Below are 20,729 nucleotides of genomic sequence, written 5' to 3'. Positions count from 1 at the left end.
AGGGTCTCAACTCGGGCAGTAATCTACAGAAATTGTTGAAATTTGACAGGCTTTTTCGTTTTACTAATTTAAATAATGCATATAAATTTCAGAAAGATCAGATGATAACTTTTGCCGTTAGAGTGTTCACAAGGTTCAATAAAGTGAAACAAGGGCCATAACTCTAGACGTAATGAACAGAAATTAAATAGGCTTCTTTGTTTCACTAATTTAAATCATGCATATAAATTTCAGAAAGATAGGTTAAACAAAGTAAAACAAGGGCCATAACTCTAGAAATAATAAACAGAAATTGCTGAAATTCAATAGGCTTCTTCGTTTCCCTAATTTAAATATTGCATATAAATTTCACAATAATCGGATGTTAACTTTTGGCAATAGAGCGTTCACAAGATTCAACAAAGTGAAACAAGGGCCATAACTCTAGACGTAATAAACGGAAATTATTGAATTTAAATAAGCTTCTTTATTTCACTAATGTAAACAACATATATCAATTTTAAAACAACTGGATGATAACTTTTGGCGTTAGTGCGTTCACAAGAAATTGTGGACGATGGACCGACGGGGGCGATTTTATTTACCCTCTATACGTCACCATTAGGTGATATTGTCAGAAAATATGGTCTCAGCTTTCATTTCTATGCCGATGATACTCAATTATATATTTCATTTACACCTAATTGTCCATCTTCTTTCAATTTATCAAAATTGCAACTTGAGAACTGTATTAGTGAAATTAGAAAATGGATGTCAAAGAACTTTCTAAAATTGAATGATGATAAAACCGAATATTTGTTATTAGGCTCAAGGCATCAATTAAGTAAATCTGCACAAGATAACCCCCCCTGTTGTAATTGGTAATTGTGATATATTTTCATCTTATTCTGCTCGTAATATTGGCGCTATCTTTGATAGTTTTATGCTTATGGGAGCTCAAGTAAATAATATTTGTAAATTGTGCTATTTTAATATTAGAAATATAGGTAAAATATGTAAATGTGTAACTGTAGAGGCCACTAAGTCACTTGTTAATTCTCTGGTCACTTCTCGATTAGATAACTTTAATTCACTTTTAGTTGGTTTACCTTTAAAGCTTATTGATAAATTACAAAAAGTACAGAATACTGCGGCTAGACTTGTTACTTTAACTAAGAAATGTGACCACATAACTCCTGTTTTATATAATTTACACTGGTTACCTGTTAAATATCGAATTGATTTTAAGATTTTATTACTTACTTTTAAATGTTTAAATAATTTAGCTCCTGTTTACCTCTCAGATCTTTTAGAACTTTATACACCTGGCCGAACATTACGTACATCAGATAAACTACTTTTAAAGCCCAAAACTGTTCAACTAGTCTCTTATGGTCAGCGCTCTTTTAGTTATCAAGCACCTGTTTTATGGAATAATCTACCATTTAGTTTAAGATGTTGTACATCTCTATATTCTTTTAAAAAACAACTTAAAACACATTTATTTAATCAGGCTTTTAACTGACTCTGTATACAATCGTTAACATGCCCATAATCTTGTTGTTTATGTGTGATTTACATTGTCACTTTGTAAAGTGCCCCTGAACATGTTATATGAAAGGGTGCACTATAAATATGCTGTAATAATAATAATAATAATAATTTCCTTGTGGGCGTATAAAAATCATATTCTGAGTTACCTGTACTATAAGGGACATATTCTACTTGTTTATTTGTTCGGAGTCGTATATTAATATTAATATTGAAGAACAAAGGGATTAACAATTTCTCTTAAATTAAAGCATATGGATGGCTACAAAACTGTTGCATTGATGTAGACTAATATATGTCTGTGGATAAAAGGCACCATTGCATGTTCATTACAATTAATTTCACAACCTAGACAAATAACTATAGAAAATAGAATATCACACATAATATATTTCATGGAGTCAGATATGTTGCCCAATACATAAATTACAAATATAGTTTCAACATACATACAAGATCTTATATTGGATCTATAGAAAATTTGACTTCACTTTGTAGCAGCCTAAATAAATTTTGCAAACTTATCCAATTGTTGAAAATTATTATCCAGACCCATCCTGCATGAGTTGGACAAAATAAAATCACTATTAAAGGAATCTCTTTTAAATATTTAAGATATGAAATCAGTTAAACTTTGTTCAGTTAAAATTTCCCTTTTTATTTTCAATTTGGTATAAATCCAGATTATTAGCTATGATACTTAATTACTTTAACATTTATGAGAGATGGACAGAGTTAGCTATAGAATAACCTTCAGCTTAGTTCAAATCAACACACTGTTTTTACAATCTTAACATCCCAACAAAACATAAAATATATAGATATTCTTTGGAGTATAAAAAGATACATCCCATTTCAACGTAACTCTGCCTTTTAAATAACAAAATATATTATAAAACTACAAAACAATTTTAATAAATTAATCTCTTCATTGGAGGGAGAATAATGTTTTTATCATGGATATTATAAGCATTAGTTTGATAAACATGTAAGTTTGTGCTTCTATTTGCCTGCTAATAGTTGTTTGCGTTGCTGTTCTAACAGACCTTCCAAATGATCTGCCCTCTTCAAGGCAGCTTGATATTGTTGTCGCAGCTGACTAACCACATCTTCTTTCTTTAAAATGGCCTGTTTTACTCTGCAGATGAAAAAGTTTAGTTTTTGAATACTGTTATGTAATAGAATAATTGTTACCCCCCCCCCCCCATTTATAAGGTTGGTATGTACTATGTATGTGCATCTGTTATGTCCTGAAAAGGTGTAATAGTTTTTATGCAGTTACTCTAATAAATCTGTCAATAATAACTGCAGACCTATTTGGTATCAATATAGTTAAACCTGCTGATCGTTATTTGCGTTTTCTGGACAGTATCTCAATTTTCACAGCCTAATCAACTATAAAGTATACTCAAATTCATTATTGAACATATAATCAGTGGTAGATAATCTGCAAGCTTAGATTCAATAGTATTAAAATTATATTCAATCGGATTAAAAAGGCACCCTCAAATGTTTTTAGGAAATATTATAGGTGGTACTGGCAGGTTAAATTTAATCAATATAAACAAAATATGGTACAAATTACCTCTTGTGCACCTCATCCAACTCTTCATCTTTTTGTTTGCGAATTTCTTCAGATAGGTTTTTAGTTTTTTCTATTTCTATGCGATGTTTAGCTCTAAGTTCTGATATGTCATTCTTTATTCTTTTATTTTCTTCTTCTGTCGTAACAATTCTATCGGCAAATTCTTGTCTTATAATATCTGATACTTTTCCCCTTTCTTCCTGTAGTTTTTCAATTAACTGTAAAACAAATTTAAACAAGAACGTAAAATGTTAAAAATTTGTACCTGTCAATATAAATCTTAAACAATATTTCTCAATAAGTTTGAATAGCAATCGAATTTCAGAAATCTGTACAATTTAACACCAGTGTATAAATTTAAAGTATATTTTAACACACCTTTTTGGTATCAGCTATTTCTCTGTCTTTTTGTTTTATCACAACTTTTAATCTAGCATTTTCTCCTTCAACCTCTGCCATTTCAGCCTGTTTATATAAATAAAATAAAATATTTCAGCCTGTTTATGTAAACAATATATTTTTCTACTTAGTAATCAAGCTATTAATGTTGTAGAAATCATAAACTTACAACAGGAAAAGGGTACGGCAACACTCCCTTAGAGAGTAATTAAAGCTGGACAGGCTGATACATCTGCGTGGAGACTGGATCAAAAGATGATACCGGCGGGGCGGAGTAGTAAAATAAAATTAAAGAATCCCCGCTCAACAGAATACACAACAGACTTGTAGAAGTAGAAGATTGTTTAATGGGTTGACGTTTCCGGTGCAATACCCTTTATCAAGATTATCTTGATAAAGGGTATTGCACCCGAAACGTCGACCCATTAAACAATCTTCTACTTTTACAAGTCTGTTGTGTATTCTGTTGAGCGGGGATTCTTTAATTCTAAAATCATAAACTTAATATATATCACCATTTAATTTGATAGTTTGTTATGAAAATTTCAGTTGTATAACCATTTAATTTAACAGTCTGTTATGAGGAGTCTTATTATTGAAACATGTCCAGTGGATTCAATCACTTTCTGCATTGTACAGAATCGATACAATATGCGCGATTATACAGCATGACAGAATACTCAATTGTCTCAATACCGGAAGTATTATTGTACCTCAAATACCAGAAGTATTATTTCAAGACACTTTCGAATACCAAGAAGTTAAAACATAAACCTTTCTGTACATTCAAAACTTTATTACATAAAATTATTACGTTTTTACTTTGGACGCATACAAATCACTTGTGCCTCATTCTGTCAATGTCTTAAAATTTAGAGTTCGGGTAAAATCGTTTCTTACTGTTTCTTATATCATGATATTCATATGGATCATCTCGACAATTTATAATAATGTCGCTGTATTTGACTTGAGACACCCAATGAAATATCAAATGCTTTCTTACAAGAGATTATAAAATTATCAAGGTAATCAACAACAAAGACCAACACATGTTTTAAGTTCACCGATAACTGATTGATGATTGCTTGTTGGTTAACACCCACTGATTGAAGGCCGGATTATGCAATGTTAATTCAACACAGATCGTGTGACGGGACCGCTGATTGAAGTTGTAATTCGGAATACGGATTACTCTAACCTTTTTGGGTTAAAGTAATAAGGAAATAAATCGGGACATGAAAATGTTGACTGATTTCACAGAATGCTGTAATATTTAGATGTCGGAAGTGACAGAGTCAACTGTAGTAATGTAATGGGTAAAAATACAATAAATGATATAATACCTTAACTTGGTTATATTTCTGTATAGCCTGTCTCTCAGATTTTTCCAATTCTCTCATTTCACAATCATATTTTTCACGGAATCTCCTTCATTAAAAGAAAGCAGTGCAAATATTTACAAAAGCCCATTAAAACATATTGATGTTGAACAAAAACGGAGAGATAGTACTTCCTCATATACAGTGTATGCCTATACCTTCTTGGCAGTGTGAATATTCTTGTAGTAAACCTCTGCGACTTTAAATGAAACTTTCTTATATTTAAACAGCATAAATTATTAAGAAAAGGAAGATACCCAACATTTATGTTTCATGCTCATTTGACTATAAAAATTATTAAAAAATATTTGTATTTTTGTGGTGGGAAAAAATATAAGGATATAGAATTAAAATAAAAAGCTGGCAAAAAAAAAAATGGAGGTACCATCCACCAATCAATAATGTACTTACTTGATTCTATTTTCCGCTGTTCTTTCACATTCTTCTCTTGATGATGTAGCATCTTCTTCTAATCGTGATATCACCAGTTCAATTTCTTTATCTCGATCTCGACGCACATTGTCTTTCAATTCCCTTTCTTTCTGCATTAACCAAGTTTCCTGTTTCTTCATATAATTCTCTTCCCAAGCTTCTTTCTCTAATCTTAGTCTTTCTTGTAAATCTTGTATTTCACCCTATAAAAAATAATTATACAAAAGTAGATGTAACTGATGTGAAAAAGAAAAGAACTAACAAAATATAAATGCCAGAACAGGATGCAACAGCTAAAAGTTGGTTAATACACCATTTATCATGAAAGGGATAAAATACTTACACTCAATTGTACTGGATTTTGTCCTTTTAAAAACAGGCCAATATTAATATTACAAGGTTCTGGCATCATAATGATCAAGAAAAATAAATATCTATTTGATAAATGAATAAAATTGAAGACATTCACAAAAGAAAATGGAAGATATAAAAACCTTTACTACTTTAAAACCTTTTTTGTCTGCCTGTATGCAGTGGTTTACTAATTGATTATGACAAAATTTTTCAGACGGAGCAATGTAACATTGTAGGCATTCTTAATCTGGATATCTTAAAAAATAATGAACACAATCCTCCCACAGTCAAGATATGCAATTTCACAAGACTGGATTATTTTCCTTGACTTACAGCTACTACATGCTGACTGCCCTATCATTGTACAAATCAAGACTATACTATATGATGTGTTAAGACCAATATTTATTAATATTTCCCCCGTCCTATATCTTCACCAGGGTGATATTTAAATATCTTAAGTATTCATAAGTATATTTCAAGTATGAATTATTTTACTTACAGTATGGCGTTTTTCTTGCTCCTCCCTAGATTTTTCAAATTCTGTTTTCATGGCATCTAAAGCATGTCTATGACTATCTTCTAATTGTCTTTTTAAGGTTTCTAAATCTGATCTTTGACGAGTTCCTTGTGTAGATAGACGATCTTTTTCTTCTTGTATTTCGGTGTATAATCTACGTCTTTGCTGTTGATAGGCCAACTCTTCTTGTTGAAGTTGTTTCTCATATCTGAAAATGTTAAAAAAACACACAATCGTAACGTAATGTCTCATTGAAAATTTACATATAAATTCTTTATAAATTTTCTATGGAGAAGACTTTTACATTACAATTTCTTTAAATCCAACGGCCAAGGGATCTTTAGCGTGCACTAGGTGTTTCCTATCATCCAAACAACAAGACACATCTTATCCTTTCCAGATCCACAGTTAATTTGTTAATATATTTCCTTTCTTATTTCTTAAGTTTAAAGGCAGGGGGTGTAAATGGAGGCATGTCTCAGCTAGATTTATGAGACTGTGCTGATTATATGAAAACATGATTATGGATGATAGCAACCACCTTTGTAGTTCCTTGGGGGAACATGATTGTAGTGTCATCTTTTGGGCACTAAATTATCTGTAGCATCCAGCTGTTATAATATACATGTGTATCAATACAAAGTTTAAAGATACATTGTCTCGAAAGTATTTGGTATATATGGAAAGTACAGACACCCAATCTTACTAGAAAAATACTGGATTACCCGAAAAATACCTATGGGGCAAGCAGTGGGTAAAAATGTCAGGGTATCACTAACTGGCAAACCGACCTGTTGTCTGCCAGCTTATTGTGTGCTAGCTTGACTGAGGGAGCGGTTGTTATTTCTTGATCAAATGGTTAGGCGGTTTTGGGAATATTGTGCAATGTCAACGTACAAAAGATTCTGCAATTAAACGACAGAAAAAGAACTTGACAGAAAATAATTAAGGATTTACTTAGGCCTCAATTTCAATGATAATTGGACAGTAAGTAATGAAAATTACATTCTGAAAAATGGACCCTACCACAATGAACTGAGCTGACAGACAATGGCATCTAACAAAAGTTGATTTATAGCTTGTGGAATCTCCCCACGAAAACAAACTTTTGAGAGGGATTTGGAGCAAATTTTTGATAGATTAATTAGTTTGAATATGTTTTTAGTCTAAATATATCATCAAATCACACAGTTTGTATGCGGGAAAGTATCTTTAACAGCCATGTACCTTTCTTTAGCAAGTTCTCTTTCTCTTCTACACGCTTCTTCTTTTTCTTTAGCTAACTGATCTCTTAATTCTTCTGTCATATTAACATATCTCTGTGCTGCTCGTTCATCGGCATGAAGAAGTTCAGCATCATGTATCTGTTTCACTTTCTTCATCTCAGATTTATGTTTAGCTATTAATCTTTGTATTTCTGGTTCTAGACCCTTTACAGTCATTTCCTACAGATACATAGTAAATTTGTCTCACTTTTCGCTTATTATTGATCAATGATCCTGATGATTAATGGACTTTAAGGATCAAGATCACATCGATTTAGTAATACACCTGATTCATTTAATCTATCAAGATTAGTGACAAGACATACAATTAAATTGACAGTTTGCTAGAGCAAGTTAATTTTGTGACATTTTTAAATTGACAAAAGATGAACAACAAACAACATCTGTCCTACGTTCAATAGAAACAAATATAGCATTATGTTAGCTACTGTTTGTCATAGAGAAATAAAATTTAGTAAAGTATTACAGTAGAATACAAACAAAGCCATGCTCAATCCTGGCTTACAAAGAAATGAAATGGGGTTTAACGTCCTACTGTTCTGCTCCAACTGGGCCAATGAAGATAGACATATGCCATACAGTGAGGTATGAGGGAAATTTTGCCTGGACAGCAGTGCTATGTCCTACTCTCATATCGAATTCCAACTGCTATGGGATCTTTTACATGCACTCCAATGTGTACATGGGACCTCTGTTTTTCGTCCCATCCTCCATCCTGCACCACCGACAAGGGGGAACCATGTCTGAACATCCTGATAAGCTTTCTCGGTCAACAGGTTAGCAAGCCAATGTCTTACTCAACAAGCCACTGTGGCTCTTGGCTTACAAAGACAAACATTTTAAAGCAAATGATCTCTTGATAGTTATACAATTTTTTCAGGATACGAAATTAATCATTCAGTATAACCTTATCTCTGAAAAGGACTGGACATGTTGTTAGGTTATCGGTTATTGATCGCAATAAAAACTAAACCAGAAACATATTTTTGGAAGCTTGCATCAACAGGAGTTGGATTTGATTGGTCAAAATGAAATTGTCTATGTATGTTTGTTTAACAAATTTGCATAAAATATCTCATAAATTTACCTTGATTTTCTTTGTCTTATCTTCAATCCATTTTTCTCTTCGAAGTTTCTCAGCTGCTGCATGAATATCTTTTAGTTTGGAAATTTCTAAACCATGATTTTCATCTAAATTTTTAATCTTGTCTTGATATTTTTTATCCACAGTTTTTAATTCTTTAACCAATGTTTCACATTTCTCACTTAAGTTCTTTTTATCATCAATCAACTAAAACAAAAATACCACTGATATACTGCTAAACAATAAATTACAACACAAGGTAAAATCTTATGGATACACAATTACTGAGTTTAATACTAAGTGACGTTTTGACGAGGATACTCTCATCTTTATCAAGCAAATGATACGGGTATGTGAATAGTAGGCAAATATATACAGAATATGCAACAAAAATAACAATCTAATACAATTAAAACTCAACACCTTTGATTAGGGGGCCATTTACAACTAAACCTACACAACGGAAACTCTTACAGAGATTAAAAAGGGGGGAAATCCTATCATTTATAAAGATCAATGTATTAACACTATTAATGGGAAACCAATTAACCTGGGCTATAGATAAACAATAATTTGTGTGAGAAGTGTGAATGTATGGGAGTATGAGTGAACAAGAGTGAACAAGAGTGATCGCTGATGCAAGGGATACCTGTATCATTTGTTTGAGAGTATCCTCGTCAAAATGTTGCTCAGTATTAAACTCAGTAATTCTGTATCTATAAAATTTTACGTTGTGTTAATATGTTCAACTACTAAATGCCAATCAAAGAAAATAAATTACAACAACTAATAAATATCATGAAAACGTCATTAGTTTAGACTTAATGTCACATGCACTAGCTGAAAGTTAGAACCTACTTGATCAATGAAAGATAAATGACGTTTGATAGCTTCTTCATATTCATCTTTCTGAAAATCTAACCGCTTTGTCATTTCTTTCTCTGTTTCCTTTGCATGCCTTACAGTTAACTCTCTTTGTTGATTCTACAAAAAAATGTAGACAATTATATAAATTGGCTATGGTATATATAAGAATTTTTTACATTAAATGTTTAGTTTATGATCTTCTCCACATCAAGTTTTGAATTATAACAAATTTATTATTGTTTATTAAAAAACAAGTTTTAATGAGTGAATATTTGTCAGACTTAAAGATACCACATAAATATTTTACCAGTGCCTTCTGCAACATATGTACTGTTCGTTTCTTTTCATCTAATTCTAATCTTTGTGATAAAACAGTATTTGTAACTTCACTAGCCACAGCTTGAGCTTGTTCCATATGAGCGATTTCTTCTCCGTCTGGTACTAAAAGGGCTGGTTTCTGTAAATCTTCATTAATCTTATTTAATTCCTATATCAAAAGTAAAATCCATTTTTATTATTATAACTGGTTCTGTTTAGTTTTGAAAATTACAAAAGTAATAAATGTACATCAGAAATACAATTTGCATAAAGTATAAGTGGAGGTTGTCAGCAATTTCAAATTTATAACATACTAATTAAATACAAATCAATGTTTTAGGGTATTGAGTTTTTAGCATGGCCAATAAAATTTGAACATGATATTTGAAGTGAAAGTTCATATTTTACAGCTGCTAGAATAAGAATCATTCAGTATCCAAGCTGTTACGTTCAAAAATGTAATAAAACAAACAAAATTAATTATAAAGTTATGAGTGCAATCTTACAGAATCAATAACACTAATTCGGTCGCTAACTTGAACTTCATCTAAGAAGGTGATTATACTCTTTAATTTATCATCTGTTAAGAAACCACTTTTACCAAGACCATCCTTAGTACGTCCCAATTTTGATAAATTTTCAGCTGTAAGATTAAATTCCTTGCTATCATCAGTATCATCATCTTTAGAAATTTCATCCACTGAAAAAAAGTAAACATCAACTATACTCAAAGTCATTAAAAACGCAATGCCTAATTCGTGAAATATTTATGGTAAACGTTATCATGGGCTTTCCTATCTTATGGCACATAGGTGAAACTTGTGATGGGTCTCTTTTTGTGGAGTTCTGGGTTTGAACCCAATATCAGTTTTCGGTAATGAACTTTGTTCGTGCAAACGCAACACTTGTCTTCTTTCACAATTGTAGTAGTCCCATGTCACACGTTTTGCACGTGCATTCCCTGCACTCTGGCCCTTTAAATACAGATCAAAATTTCAACATGCATTACTTCGGAAAAATGCCACGCCTTACACAAGAAAACAGGAACAGAGCTATTGGCATGCTGGATCAGGGAGCTTCACAGGTAACCGTCGCCAGGCACTTTATTTATTTTTTAACAAATTTATTCATCTAAAGGTTCATTTTTTAATATTTTGTGTATGTCCTTACTCCATGTATTTTTTTTCTTTTCTGGTCTTGGTGTCACTAAATGTTCCTCTGCTTCAAGTTTTCTCAGGGTATCAAACAGATCATTTAATGTGCTCTGACTTGCAGCTTGACTAGGACTTTTCCTGGCAGTTAATTTAGGTGTCACATTTTCAGCTCCAACCGAATTTCTTGATCTTGGTGAAAATGGCCCTGACTAGAAAATTAAAGAAAGAACAATTATAAAATTCAATCCAATTACAGCACATTTATTTTAATCATGGAAGTTATTTGAAACTAATGTTTGATTTATAATAGAATTTGCTCAATACATGCAGATAACCATCATTAATTTATCCTTTGATTTCCATTTTTCTTTTACAGAACAGCAACACATATTGAAAATAATGCAAATGGTGATAGGCCATGCCAAATATAATGCTTTAATTTTTTTTTGCTCACACAAAGTATTATTCTCAATAAAGGAAACATTATATTTATTTACCTGAAATATTTCATCTACAGCTGAGTGAACATTACCATTTGTAAGTGTTGCCTCAGATCTTTCAGTTCGACTAGAGGAGGGTTCAACGGGTGATAGAGGGTTAACTGGAGAACTCTTCTTCTTACTATTTAAACTAGTGTTAGATGGAGTTTTCTTTAGTTTTCCATTTGCTTGTAAATATGAGATTTCTAGTTCAACTTTTTTCTTTACTACTTCTTTCTTTTCTTCCCTTTTCTTTTGTAGATCCTAAAAAACATAACATTCATTTATAAGTCAGTTTTAAAGTGAAATCTGTATGGTGTATTCTACTTGTCATCTAGGAATGGAATGGAATGACATTGAACATCTTTTCTACTAATAGTACTAATAAATAAAAGAGAGGAGGAATTTCACTGGACATTGGTATTTCTGTCTACACTTCTGCAAATTCCAACTACTAAATTATCTTTCGTGCACCACCAGGACAAGAATAATTAGTCTCATTTCAATGACTAGCTAGACAGACTCTCTGTGTCAGATCTGCCAAGACAAATGTATCCCAAGCTTTTAAATCCCAATGGCTCTTGTTGACCAATGCCAGTGTTCAAACCCAGGACATTCCAATCGTCCAGTATCCTAATCACACAACCACTGCAGCCCCTGTAATGTTTGTTAATAACAAGACAGAATGAGCTGTTAGATAAACTGTAACACATACTTATGGCAGAAATATTACTCATATATTTTGGCAACGTTCCGTTTGGTACATATAGAATGTTTGGTATAATAAATATAAAATTTTCTGGTACCTGTATTGCTTGTTTCCTGGCTAAACGAGCTTTTTCTTCTCTCACTTTCTTTCTTTCTTCAATTTTCTTCTCTTCTATTTGTTTCTCAGAGAGTGACATATGTACATCATGGTTCCTTTCTTCTATCTTTTCTTTGTGTTTCTGACTGAGTAGTCTCCGTACAGCTGCAGAGCTAGCTTTTTGACGGACATCGTGGCGTCGATACCATTTTTGAATTTTGGTTGCAGCTGTGTTTAAAGATTGAATATAATCTTCTGCTACGTTTAAACCTACGTGTTTATCACTTGTTTTAGGAACTTGATTAACTGGAGCCTTGTGATTAATATTTTGGTATGATTTTTCGATTTTTGATAAAGGGCCTTTATTTTTTGGAGACAATCCTTGTGAGGTCATATTATTGGCAATACTACAACTAACTGGTGCAGATTGTCTCGGAGAAGTCTTAGTAATTTTAGCATCTTCAGTAGCATTATTATTGATTCCTGACAATTGATTCTGGAGAGTTTGCAATTTATTAATGGAACGAGAAAGGCTTTCTTCTATATCTTCAATTTCTTCAGAGCTACTATCATTGTCTATCTGTGGATGAAATATATTATGCGGCTCTGAGCGATCAGAGCGATTTGACTCAAGTCCAGGCTTATTTCTGGAGCTATTAGTAATATGCTTTCCTTTTAAAGACTGAAAAGAAAAATCATTAAATCAATCATCAACTATTATTCACCCTTTTCCAAGGAACGTTTCCGTAAAGGACTGTGTCCATATTGGGGTATTTATTTGCTGAAACATCTTTAGTAATGTCTTGAGTTAATTAACATTAACAACAGTTCTTTTACTAAAATAGCAGCCCTGTAAAACAGATGTGTGCAAATATATTTTTTCCATATCAAAAATTTGTATAAAGGAGTAATCATTTAAAGAATATAGGTTGTCAGACAATGAAACATAACGCTCACAGCAGCTAAATCATCCGAGCGGTCGACTAGGGTTGTCGCATATTTATTCTTTTGTAGGTAATTGGGGGCATTTACAAGACAGTTTCATACAGATCAGATTATAATTCTGAGGGTTGACAAGGTTCTACAAACTGAAACAAGGCCTTAACTCTGGAAGTAATTTACAGAAAATTCTGAAATTTGACAGATTGGGTAATAACTTTTGTCATTCGAACATTCACAAGGTTCACAAGAGCCATAACTCTAGAAATAAATGACGGAAATTGCTGAAATTCAATAGACCTCCGTTTCACAAATTTAAATGATGCATATACTAATTTAAATTTTCACAAAGACCGGATGATAACTTTTGGCATTAGAGCGTTCACAAGGTTCAATAAAGTGAAACAAGGGCCTTATCTCTAGACGTAATAAACTGAAATTGCTGAAATTCAAAAGGCTTCTTCGTTTCACTTATTTAAATAATTTCACAAAAATCAGACGATAACTTTTGGCGTTAAAGCATTCACAAGGTTCAACAGAGTGAAACATGGGCCATAACTCTAGATGTAATAAACAAATTATTGAAATTAAATAGGCTTCTTCATCTCACTAATGTTAACAACAAATTTTTGGCGTAAACTTTTTCCTGTATGGCGACTCTTTTTTCGGCATGGCGTTAAATTTTTTTTGCCTCAATGCTTTGATTTCCAGTCTGTTACAGTTTATTGTGGTTAGGTATCAATAATATGGCTATCTTTTGTCTACTAATTAATCTCTGATTAGTGTCGATAAGTATTTAAAGTATGATTAGTAATAAACTAATTAAGAGACTAAAGCTTTAATTATTTGTCTTCAAATACGAATCGGTGGCTTTCTTGATGATTTCTTTATATAATCAAAATGGCGGACACTATATGAACAATACTTGTTCGATTTGTTTGTGTTTATGCCTTCTGTATGATCTTTTTCTTACTGCAAATTGCAATAAGCCAGGTTTGTTGTTACATTTGATGATATTATATTCTTCGATGCTAAAGTGATTTTTACTTCCACAATAGGTTAGGCCTAGCTCAAAAATCCACCGCAGAATTTTTTTTTCTCGAAAAGTGTAAAATTTTAAGTGCATTTGGAAAAGGTAGATCTTTTAGGGATGAATGGAAATTTTCAAATCCATGGTTAAGATATGATGCAGTTACCAAAACAATGTTCTGTTCCATATGTGAATTAGCTGACTTTACAAATTCATTCACAACTGGTTGTAGTGTACTAAAAAAGCTTTCAAAAAATGGCCTCTGCAAGCAGAGAAGAATTTTGTAAATTGTAACATCGTAATTTTATGCATTTATATTTATATTGAAAGTAAAAATGTAATAGTGAGCACTGGATGGCAATATACGTCCACATTTCCATGTGGGCGTATAGAAAGTGATATATAATAATAATATAAGCTATTTGTAATAGGACTAATATGTCATACTTACTTGATTGTCCCAGATAAGTTTAGAAGAATTTTTGAGAGATTTTTTGCTATGATTACTAATTGCTGATACTGTGGCAGGTTTCTTTATCTTAGGTTGAGGTGAATTTTCAAATAATGCAAGAAAATCATCATTACTGAAAAATAAAACATCATGTAAAGTAAGCTTACTTAAAGATACATTATGGGAGATAAGATAAGAGATGGCAGTTCTCGCTATAATAGTTAAAAACTAGATAGTGTAAAGGTAATTTGCTGAAAATTTCAGTCAAATTGATCCACTATGAGCCGAGAAAGAAGCCGGTGAAATTTTTGCATAGTCTCGGTTATCATTACTAAAATCATTAATATAAACAGCATAGTCTCGATTATCCGCTTTTTCTGATTTAATTATCTTTGGCCGTTAGCGGCATATAGGAATCTAATCCAGCCTACATCGAAGGCTAGCCTTGACATCGAGAGTTTATTATGGTCTGGATAAGTTAATTAATGTCTAATTGATAATTTAGATAACATTTCAGGCCTAAAGAAAGACTTGTAATAAGCAGATTTTGCTCTTGCATAATGCATGTTTAAAGAGGAAGACCAACGATTTTCAACAAGAAAGGTCTTCTCCTTTAATTACCTTTCTAGGGCTTTATATTTTAGCACTTGCTATCGAGTTAATCTGGTTTCTAAATTTTGTAATTAATTATCGGTTGTTCATTATAAGAAGATTATTATTATTATTAAGTCACAATATTCATTGCCCAAACATGTTGCAAACCAATGATCATATAAATGAGTTTTAAAACACTAATGCATCAATTTGCACAATTCTGATATATCATTAATCTCAAATGAGATAATAAATGATATGAGAAAATTTTGATAGATTAAGAAACAAACTGCTGAAAAAATAAAGCACACTGATGATAATAGCAGTCATATTAAATGATTTAAGGGAACCTGTTTCACTAAATTGTCTATTCAAATGAGAAGATCGGTTGCCAGGCAACAAAACATACACCCACAGCAGCTAAGTCATCCGAGGGGTCAACAAGGGTTGTCGCATATTTAATCTTTTGTAGGTAATGGGGGCATTTACAAGAAAATTTCATACAGATCAGATTATAATTTTGTCCTTTGAGGATTCACAAGGTGCTACAAACTGAAACAAAGGCCTTTACTCTGGAAGTAATATACAAAAATCGTTGAAATTCGACAGCCTTTTTCGCTTTACTAATTTAAATAATTATTGGAAATTGCTGAAATTCAATAGGCTTCTTTGTTTCACTAATATAAATGATACATATAATTATAAATTTCATACAGATCGGATGATACCTTTCATCATTCGCGTGTTCACAAGGTTCAACAAAGTCAAACAAGGGTGATAACTCTTAGAGAAATTAATGGAAATTGCTAGAATTTAATAGGATTCTTCGTTTCAATAACTTAAATGATGCATACAAATTTTATACAGATTGGATGATAACTTTTGTCGGTGGAGTGTTCACAAAGTGCAACAAACTGAAACAAGGGTGATAACTCATGAAGAAATTAACGGAAATTGCTGAAATTCTATAGGAATATTTGTTTTACTAATTTAAATTATGCATATAAATTTCATATAGATCAGATGATAACTTTCGTCATTCAAGCGTTCACAGGGTTCAATAAAGTGAAACAAGGGCCATAACTCTAAATGAAATAAACGGAAATTGCTCAAATTCAATAGGCTTCTTCGTTTCACTAACTTAAATAATTCATATAAATTTCATACAGATCGGATAATAACTTTTGTCATTAGAGGAGTTAGAGCATTCACAACGTTCTACAACATGAAACGAGGGTCATAACTCTAGACATAATAAACAGTACTTGCTGAAATTCAATAGGCTTCTTCGTTTCACTAATTTCAATAATGCATATAAATTTCATCCAGATCGGATGATAACTTTTGTCATCATTGTGTTCACAGGGTTCGATAAAGTAAAACAAGGGCCATAACTCTAGACGTAATAAATGAGAGAGAGAGAGAGAGAAATGGGGTTTAATGTCCACTATTGTCTCTCTATTGATCAAATTTTTGGGCTATCAGATTTGAGGTAACGAGGGTTCCTTTGGATTTGAGCATTTTCACAATGGTGTTTAATGTCCACTAGTCGCAAACTAGGTCATTTCGGGACTAACATATGGTTTAATTTTATTTACATAATTCGCTTCTGCGTAGGGGTCTTTAGCAGTGGGAGGAAACCGGAGGACCCGGAGAAAACCCACGAGGTTGGACAGGTGACCCTACTTCTTGCCACGTACAACCGGGGATTCGAAACCACGCCAGTCGACTCAATGACAGACTTTATGATACAGCGCGCGCACGCTAACCATTCAGCCATCCAACCCCCCTACGTAATAAATGGAAATTGCTGAAATTCAATAGGCTTCTTAGTTTCACTAAATTAAACAATGCACATAAATTTCATACAGATCGGATGATAATCTTTATTGTTAGAGCATTCACAAGGTTAAACAAATTTGTAATTTGTAATGATTCTTTAGAAGCAGATACCAATACATGAAAATTGTGTATGTTGTTATCTTTTAATTTACCTTTTTGTTCTACCTCGAATACTAAGAGCATTTTTACTAACAGACGAAATATCACTTTGCTCACTTCTGTAGCTTGATAATGGAGTAGATAAACCTGAAATAACAGTTTTGTTGAAGTTCAAAAATAGCACTAATAACAGCAGATAAAACAAAAAGTTGTAATTAATTCTAGAGGTCGCAATTTTTATCCGATAATAAAAATTGTTCGATTTTGAATTTCATGAAACTGTCTGACATAATGGCCACTCCATGTACGCAAATAGTGTAAAAGCATGTATAACCAAGGTTGTGGACCCTCTAGAGGTCACAATTTTTATCCGATTTTGATGAAACTTAAAATATATGTTAACATCCAAAAGATCTTGGTTCCTTTCAATATTCATGCATATTAAACCGTAACTTCCTGGATTATGGCCCCTGATTGTATAAACAATCACGTTTTTAGCTGGTGGTCCCTCTAGAGGTCACAATCTTTATCCGACTTTACAAAACGTTTAACTATATCACCATTACATTATAATGAAGGTTGAGTTCGAATTTTGTGAAAATCGGAACAAAACTGCAAATAGTATGTAATACAAAGGTTGTCGACCACCTAAAGGTCACAATTTTGATCCGATTTTGATGAAATTTACAATATAAGTTCATATACCAAAGACCTTGGTTCCTGTCGATATTCGCGCATTTCAGATCATAACTTCCTGGATTATGCCCTTGATTGTACGAAATGTGGGCATTTTTTAGCTTGTTCTCTGTCCATCTCTTGCAAAATGTGGGTGTATTTTGCATGGCAACCGCTTGTTTATGATGGACTGAATGAATGGGATTTAATGTCTTGTTAATACAATGCTTTGATCTTTTTGAGACTTGCTATGGCATGGTTATTGATTTTTCCTGGACAGCAGTGTTTCTGTTAACTCGTCATTAAATTTCAACTGCTCAGTGTTCTTTTACATACACTTCAATGTGTATTTGGTTGGACTTCAGTTAAGGCTATGAAATAGTAAATACCCTAAATAAAATATAATTACCTGGTGATGGTTTTTGTTTACTTAATTCTCCTATGCTACCTGATCTTTCTCTTAAACTACTTGTCTACAAATAAATCATATTAATTTAATACACTTAACAAACTCTCATCATTAGAAAATTTACTATCGGTACATATCCAAATTCAGGATAGCAATCTGGACAATTGCAGACGATTCACCATTTTTAGGGGTGGAAATTAGTTAGTACAAACAGAAACTAAAAATGTTAAGCATTCTAACTCCTCACATGAAACTAAGGTAAGTTTCTTCTCTACCTTTTTTCCCATTTTTTTAGCGTTGAAAATTCTAATTAAGTACAACCAAAGAACAAACAGAATTCTAACTCCTCTCATGAACAAAGTTTCTTCTCTAACTAAATACATGATAAACATAATGGCTACATTAATAACATTAGCAGATTCTTGAATAAATTACAGACACAGGCCTACCTTGTTTTTCCTTGGCTCAATGCCAGGAGACGGTCGTTTTGAGTGTTGAGCTGATCGAGGACGTTTTCCAGATGACAGTCCCGCAGATATTTGTGAACCAGTTAGACTGAGATCGAGATCTAAAGCATTCTTTTGAGCCATCACAATTTACCTAAATTTAGCTGAAAATGAAGAACTATTACATCAATATATATTTTACACATATATTCATACAACTATACCATTATGTAGTTGGCTTTTACACCCTACTAATTTTGAGTCTTTCTTTTAAGTCTAACAGTCACTGATTCAGAAAAACACACATTATCATATTTAGTCTCTCTATTGATCAAATTTTTGGGCTATCAGATTTGAGGTAACGAGGGTTCCTTTGGATTTGAGCATTTTCACAATGGTGTTTAATGTCCACTAGTCACCAACTAGGTCATTTCGGGACTAACATATTGGAACAATTTTATTTCAGTAATTTGCTTGCACATAATGGTCTTTAGCAGTGGAAGGTCGTAGGGGATAAATAACAAGGTTAGACAGGCAACCCTACTCCTTGTCACATACACATGTGAGGTCCAAACCATGCCACTTGACTGCATTGCAGATCTTACAGAGCCTCATCTAAGGATTTGGTCGTGCGCGGCACTGTCGTGCAAAGCCTGACCCTCAAGCACCGTAGTGTGACCCCACGTGAAGGGTTTCGGGCCTCCCCCCAAAAAAATTTTTGAAAATTGACTCCCTTAGATTCGATTTGTGAGCACTTAAAAAATAGTTTTGGCATCTTGTTAAACCATGGATTGATTAATACTCTGTAAAATTGAGATGAAAACACTGCTGCGGCTGGCCCGCAGACAGAAATATACCCATAAAACAATCAGAAAGACGGTTTTGTAAACCTACGCACCATGCTTGGTACATGGGAAAAACCTTGTCAGCGATTTTCAAAACGAATGTATGTTGCCGCCCAGTCTTCAACTTTTGGGCTCAGTAGGCGGCACAGTTTGGCCAGTGCGTGGCGGCGGCACCGCCTAGTTACCATGTTAAACGAGGCTCTGAGATCTTATGATCCAAAATGCATGTGTTAGACCTTTTCATATATGTGTTTTATATGGTTTATATGTATAAACATTATAGATGAGGGCCATTATACACCGACCAACGGCAAAGTCGTCCAAGCTAGATATAAATCAAGAATCTTTTTCAATTAATCCCACAGAGCAAGTTTTAAAAAATCTTTTACGCTGTAATAGTAAGTGCACCACACATAATTTGCACAAAATAAATCTACGGACAAGACACAATTCACAGAAATCACAAACAAACGTATAGTATAAGTGAATGGATCCAGAAAATTTAATATAGTACATGTATCAGGGTGACTATAATTGATCTTTGCTTTTAATACAAGTTCCACAAGCGATGTAGAAGTGTTAAAGCTAACTAACTAAATGATTAATGTTATTTCACACCTTTCTTTATCTTGTTTGTTGGTGTCAGTTAATCATCCATGGAGTTCTCCAGAAAGGCAAGTAGTGTGAAGCATACACATAAACCACCCTTTTACAGAGGAGAATTGGCCACTCTAAATTCTATCACGATTGAATTTAAATAAAAACATTATTACATTATGAAATAAAAATGTTATTGAAAGAGTTATAAACATGAACAGTCAGAGCTGAGTAAGTCAACAGTTCTGACAGAACTGATTTAGTTTAGTCCGGTGTCCAGAGAAAAAGAAAGATAACAGGTGCTGTTATTGGTAATGCTCAATGCTTCACCTAACAATTGATCAAATAGTTACCTAATAACAGTTTTATCACATAATCGCTCTGATTAATTTGTTTTAACAATTAATCATAACTTAATTTCAATCATTGACAGGCATGTAAATTTTGTAAACATTTCAAGGATTCTCTCGTCATGCGTATACGATATTTCCGGTCTGGTAATTTGCAGAGGAATAATCTACCGAACTATCTGATCGATTTCGTAGAATGATTTAAATGTTATATCACATAATTCATAATATAATAAATCTTCTATTCACAAATGTTTACT

The 20,729-nt window shown here is 32.7% G+C and overlaps 1 protein-coding gene across 2 annotated transcripts; it reads right to left on the bottom strand.

Annotated features, from left to right (window-relative positions):
- Positions 1 to 1,286: 1,286 nt before the first annotated feature.
- On the bottom strand, positions 1,287 to 20,612 carry LOC126811796 (centrosomal protein of 131 kDa). 2 transcript variants are annotated; one of them, XM_050537711.2, is made up of 20 exons: positions 20,473 to 20,603; positions 20,141 to 20,260; positions 18,681 to 18,841; positions 18,232 to 18,295; positions 17,201 to 17,294; positions 14,613 to 14,745; positions 12,194 to 12,874; positions 11,406 to 11,651; positions 10,925 to 11,117; positions 10,261 to 10,454; positions 9,744 to 9,923; positions 9,428 to 9,553; positions 8,573 to 8,776; positions 7,427 to 7,644; positions 6,182 to 6,407; positions 5,305 to 5,528; positions 4,858 to 4,942; positions 3,494 to 3,580; positions 3,116 to 3,333; positions 1,287 to 2,668 (listed from the first exon to the last, which is right to left on the bottom strand). In XM_050537711.2, the coding sequence occupies exons 3-20, from the start codon at positions 18,819 to 18,821 to the stop codon at positions 2,533 to 2,535; spliced, it is 3,450 nt and encodes a 1,149-aa protein (XP_050393668.2). In that variant the 5' UTR covers positions 18,822 to 18,841; positions 20,141 to 20,260; positions 20,473 to 20,603; the 3' UTR covers positions 1,287 to 2,532. The 2 variants fall into 2 exon arrangements, with proteins under 2 accessions (XP_050393668.2, XP_050393669.2); XM_050537712.2 differs by lacking the exon at positions 20,141 to 20,260 and having other exon boundaries at positions 20,473 to 20,612.
- Between the last annotated feature and the right edge of the window lie 117 nt (positions 20,613 to 20,729).

The sequence above is a fragment of the Patella vulgata genome, chromosome 2 (assembly GCF_932274485.2).
Source record: "Patella vulgata chromosome 2, xgPatVulg1.2, whole genome shotgun sequence".
NCBI classification, from domain to species: Eukaryota; Metazoa; Mollusca; class Gastropoda; family Patellidae; genus Patella; species Patella vulgata.
Note: the sequence above shows the minus strand (reverse complement) of the source record. Positions and strands in the feature narration are given on the sequence as shown.